Raw genomic sequence first — 6000 nt, 5'->3', positions numbered from 1 at the left:
AAAGTAAATTTTCAATTCTAGTTTTGTATTTTTAAAATGACTGCTAATAAAGGTTCCCTCTTGGATAGTACACTTAGATAGTCCCCTATTATTCACGTTCGCATGTATGTGTGTGTGTGTGTGTGTGTGTGTGTGTGTGTGTGTGTGTGTGTGTGTGTGTGAGCGGTCAGACAGCAGGCACCCAGCTGCCTCGAATTTATAATCATGATCACATACATATGCAAACATATGAACAAATTTTCTACTTAATATTCTATATTCTAAGCTTTAAAGAATTAATCATAGGTGTGGGTGTGAGCCGCACAGCTGCGCGGCTTTAAAAAGAACACAAAATAATTGTGAAATCAATCCAAAGCTTTAAACTGCAGGAACGTCAATATCAGTCCTCTCTTCAGAAACTGCCAGTCTGCAGGAAAGGCCATTCACTTAGCAACCCTCTTGACTCTCTCTCACACACATATTTTTCACTTTCATAGTAAGTTTTGCTTTTCACCTTTATATCAATGAACAGATTACATTTCTCACAAAAGGCCTATTTAGTCTTTTGCAGCAGCCAAAATTTGTAACAGCTGTCTGACTGGTAGGTTACGTATGCTTCAATAAAAAATCCAAGCCAGTGAGGTCATGGCTGGATTATTATGTTTTTCATTTTCTCGTTTTCTGTATCGCACAGAACATGATTACTCCCTGTTGTCATACTAGATTAGATCTCATGTGTCCTGAATTTCATTGCTAAAACATGTAAAATCTCACTCATTTCCTGGCTACATGAATAAACCAGTGACTTGTAACCTTGTAGCCTAAACACAGCTAGAAAGCATTTTGTCTCCTCAGTCAGTGCAGTGTCTCTCTACACGCTTGTTCCACTGACTGAGTAGTGAGGTCCTCATTTGCTCTGGGCTAACAGTTCAATTCAGTCCAGTCCAGTTCAGTCCAGTCTGGTCTAGTGCTAAATCTCTGCCTAAACCTTCACTGTGAGAGGAAGACTGCTGCTGCATCCCACACAGCTCCACAGCCAGGGGAGGCAGACTGTGAGTAATACTTTAAAACAGAACACTTACCTAAGACAGCCAGCCAAAAGAGCCAGAGGGGAGGTGGTGGAGCCCAGAGGAGAGCCAGGATCGCGGGGGGAGAGGCGACGAGGAAGGTGACCCAGCAGGAGGAAGGGCATTGAAGGTAATTCACCCAAAAAAGAGAGAGAGACAGAAGAGAGAAAAATATTTAGAATGTACAACAGCTAAATCAAAAAAAAAAAAAAACATGTAATATAAAGATTTCAAATAAACATTAAGATTTCTCATTACTTTTTCGTAATTATCTTGACACTAAGCAAACATACAATTAGCCACTGAATCAATGAGACAATTTTTTTCTTGTTCTTCTTCTTGTATATTTAATATCTCTGGACTGTCACATTTTTAACAATTTCTCCATTGATTGTTTTAATGCCTGAAGTGATATCATTCAAATGTGGAGGTGGGATGGAGTTATGGCTTTTTTTGTGGTGACAGGACTGTGATGTCATATTCATTTCAGGGAGAAAAAAAAAAAAAGAGTAGAGCTGAGAAAGCAAAAAGAGGTGGACAGTCTGTGGACACGGACCCCCAGCAGCTGCAGAAACTTGAATTAAGCTAACGCAAACACCTGCCAGATCAGCAAACTTTCAGTTGCTGCCTTAACACAGACAAGACCCAGGCAGCTGTGAAGCCAAGTGCTAGGATTGTGCTGGCTGAATTTTGAGTTGCTATAGCTGCTACTGAATGTCTGTCTCCAGATCTTCTGCCCACCCACACCTGGTGAATATTCTCTCTTTATGAAACGAGGGATGCAATTCAGATTCTTTCTCAAAGTTCTCTATAAGCCTTGTTTTCACTATGCAATTCTGTCCACCACCAGGTCTCCAAGGCTTGATTTACAGCAGAATGAAAGTGTGTGTACCATTTGGCAACCATAACAGCGAGAAGAAAGCAATTTCCTTTTCATCAACAGCCATCAGTAGCTATCCCCAGTTACCAAAGAGTATCATCCTAAATTATTCTGGTATCCCTGGTAGCAGAAATGGCAGACAGTGGAACAACCAAAGTAACTGAAAACTCCAACACGCAAAAGAAAACAGAGCCCTTTGCTAGGCTCTGAGCAATGGAAAGCAACCTGATTGACAGCAGCTCGAACTATAACACCACTTGGGGGCAGGTGGGTGGGGATCAGGGTTTGAAAAAATTCTGTTTCCACTCTAAATGTGCAAGTAATGTCTCGACTGGTGTTATGGTTTTATGTTTTGGTTGTGTCATTTTTTGCATGCCTGGCTCTATTGTGCTTTAATCCTCAGTGACTGTAACAACTGCTGTGTGGAGATATTCTGTATTTTAATCATCAAATAAATTCAATGAATGTTCAACGGTAATTTCAACATGAACAACAGCTTAATTGCTGGCAACAGTCATAGCATCAACATAGCAAATATTCCATCTCTGCATTCATATTGGGGAAAATGTCACCAGTCTTATATTACTCATACTCATTATAGTCTTACTCAAGGTCTAACCACTTGTTCGCTTGTAACAGCTAAACAGGGAAAACAATGTAGAGCCCAATAAGACAAACATCAACGCAGAAACACACACATTATATAAAACTAATATCCACAGTGCACAGTCAGGTTTATTTCCAAGTAGGTTTTGAAAAACATATAATCAAAAATCCTTAAAACATATTCAAAAATATGTCAAATGCAACTGTTTTTATATTGAAAAAGAGCTGAACAGTGTTTGAAAGGAAGAGGATGAAATATACAAAATACTGACCCAGGAGTTAAGAGTCTAAGGAATACGTGCAATGTACTGAGATAATAGTCCAATTTTGACCATACGTTACAGCCAATGGAGTGAAATCAAGGGGAACGCAGAAAACGTCCACTGCAAGATCAAAGACAGAATACATTTTTCATTGAATCATTTAGCATAGAGGGCACCTTTCGGCTTGGTACTTTCATTGTGAAATTTTTTTCTGTGGGCAAAGTCAGAGCACTGCTTTCATATACTGTCCAGCAGGCTACCAGCATATAATACAAGACACAAAATTGAAAAGCCTTTCTTAGAGAAAAGAAAACCTCGAGTGAACCTTAAGTTTAGCAATAAATGGTAAACTTTATAGATGACTACCAAAACAACAAGAGCTATAGATGCAGACAAAAGGACATGATATGGGCTAACTTCTCAGTGCCAAGTTAACACACCTGAGCTCTCTCACAGTTTCTGTCATGCTCATCAGAAATATTATGTCTTCTTAAACCATTAGAAACACAATACCAGCCACCAACTGGGTTTTATTTATAGAGTCTTAGTTAATAGGAAAAGACCTGGAGTTGAAGAGTCAGTGCTCTCAATTTATGCAAGACAGAGACAGCTGTCTCTGAAAAAAAAGAACAAAGAGTCTTAAAATAAAGCTAAAGAGAGAGAGAAGATGTAAGAGAGAATGTAAGAGTGTGAATAGTTCAACCAAACTCTTTTTTTTTTAACTCAACCAGCTTCCATCCCAATCAAGTGTAATGAAAATGACAGCAACAAGAGCTTAAACAATGACAGCTCGACACAAAGGATTTAAAGACGAAAGAGAAACAGGCTCTTTTGTTCCCAGACACATCCTAATGAAATTATGTCACAAGGAAACAATGTATAACTAAACACTAATTAGGACATCTTGTTTCCTTCTATTTAGGTTTACGTGTGCAATTCAAATCTTTCTGACCAGAAAAAGAGGAAACCCCTCTTTGATCTGATTCAGGGTGTTCCTGGAAGTCACTTGTTAACAAAGGTGGCAGCTCTAATATCTAATTTCACATTATGATCATGATGATCAGGTCTTACTTTGAGCCGAGTTTCTCTCTGTCTTCTGCTGATTCAATGAGTTTTTCTTCACACATCCCCATCTGATTGTGCCATGACCTCTATGTCCTTGTGAAAACTTAGACACTAATAAAGTATATATGTTTTCCAGACATCACAACATACAGCTTTGATGAATTACAATGCAGCAAATAGAGTGAACATCCAGTCAATATTGATGCATCACAGAAATATTTGTGTCAGCCAACAAAATCAAACAACAAGGCAAAATATATCTTTAGTGTAATGTAGAAACAGTCTTTCATTTGCATAAAAATGTCCACTAAGGGGCTTTTGGAAGTTTATTTTTGATAAAGTCAGTACAATTCTTTTGAAAGTCAAACTTAACCAATTACCAAATTTAAACATTAACATTATATGCTTTTATTATAATAAACAAAATATCAGGGGAGCCTTCACTCACATCACTCATACATGGCTTTAGCTGTGTGAATTGGGGTTTTTTCATGTTATGTACGACTTATTTGTACCATGCCAAAGTCATGTTGCACAAATCACTAAATCCCAAGCCGTTAAAATACACTCAACCTTCACATTATGCCCACTATTGTTCATATTTTGGAGACAAAGTCATGAATGAATGTCTTCCTAATTTATCAGTCATGGCCGTGCAGTCCAGAGGATGAGATTAAGGCATGCTGTCTGCGTACGCAAATTTTGTCAGTGGTACTGAGAAATGCCTTAGCAACTCTGATTGCCAACTGCTATTCTGCAAGCAGAATGGTAGAGAAAATAGAGACGTCAAGAAGCATATGTTTGATTTGTCACATGTCAGTCAATAGGTTAATTTTGCTACTCCTCAGTTTACTGAACTGCGCATCACCCGATTCTGGTAGGAGCTAGATGGTAGCTATAGGATGGCTATCATGTTTACACAGCAACGCCAACCCATCAGTAATCACAGATGAGTGACCACATGCTAGCTCCCACCGGACCAGGTGGTGCACAGTACAGACTGGGCCGAGCGAACCAGCGGACAGTAGGCACGTTTCAGCATGTTAGCGCAGCTAGCCGTCTGTCTGTCAGTGAAGGCCAACAGAAAATAAAATAAAAGTCATGACATTTACATCACAAAATTTCACCACCTCTTAATGGATAGCACTCTGAAATGCAGTGCTAAACCTCACTTAGCCGGTCCAAAATGAATACCTGCCAAGCACCAAATGTTGGTAGATCTGAAATCTCGTAAGGCTTTTCACCACACAGGCAGGTGAATGTCTGGACCAAAATAGTCATGTTATAACTATGCTGAGAGTTTCTACTGCATTTCAGTGTCATTTGGGGGCACACTGCTCTGCTGTTCCTGCATTGTGTGTGTCACATACACACACGCACCCACACCCGCTAGCTGCAGCAGAACCTGTTGTCTTGAGTGCTGCAGCACTGTTTATCAGCTGATCTGCTAAACTGTCACTTGCTGTCAGTCTGCTGCTAGTTAGGGTTGCGTGCATACTTATGAAGGTTATGAGATGATAAGACAGAGGCCCCATAGTTTGAAGTGAGACGGCACACTCTTTAACCCCTCCCACATTGTTAACAGCGATGGATTAGTTTCACTTTTCCATTCTTACCTTTCACAATTAAAGCCCTAGACATATAGACTGCATCACTGCCTACTAGAGAGAATTCACTCATGCTGAGTTGTTTTTACACAGGATGCAAACTGTGCCTAAGTACACATGAACCGTACTCAAGTTCCCGTTTCTCCTTTGCAACTTCACCCGCACACAGAGTGAATGTGCAGCACACATTGTTCACACTAATCAAATTAACTGAACTTTGAGGTCAAGTATACTCGGCTCTTGGTCCCTGATGTGAAAGCCTCCTTAGTGTTTCAAGTCTTACATTAAAGGCTACATTTCACGTGTTATAGCATCTTCTGACAAGTGCACCGGTGGTATTTGTTTCAGGCAAAGTGCTCCCACTATAAAACACTGCCAAAACTTGAATCTAAGTGTGAGTAAGTCTAGTCCTCTACACACTCACAGGGACACACCAGCCACAGATATCTTTTAACAGTGTTGAAGAATGGTTATGAAGGCTCTTGAGTAGTAATAGCCGCTTGAAGATACCTAAGCACCTTGTAGCTGCACTG

At 39.8% G+C, this 6000-nt stretch overlaps 1 protein-coding gene across 2 annotated transcripts in view; it reads right to left on the bottom strand.

The window, feature by feature from the left end:
* Positions 1–426: 426 nt before the first annotated feature.
* LOC148186437 (acid-sensing ion channel 2-like) overlaps positions 427–6000 on the bottom strand; it is a 177220-nt gene continuing 171646 nt past the window's right edge. For both annotated transcript variants that reach the window (XM_088091154.1, XM_088091155.1), the window contains exon 4: positions 427–1061. In XM_088091154.1, the coding sequence (XP_087947280.1) occupies positions 1044–1061 (18 nt within the window). In that variant the 3' untranslated portion in view covers positions 427–1043. The remainder of the gene's footprint in view (positions 1062–6000) is intronic.

The sequence above is a fragment of the Plectropomus leopardus genome, chromosome 18 (assembly GCF_026936395.1).
Source record: "Plectropomus leopardus strain MGB_pleo_1.0 chromosome 18, ASM2693639v1, whole genome shotgun sequence".
NCBI classification, from domain to species: Eukaryota; Metazoa; Chordata; class Actinopteri; order Perciformes; family Serranidae; genus Plectropomus; species Plectropomus leopardus.
The sequence above is the reverse complement of the archived record's forward strand: the minus strand, read 5'-3'. Positions and strand labels throughout refer to the sequence as shown.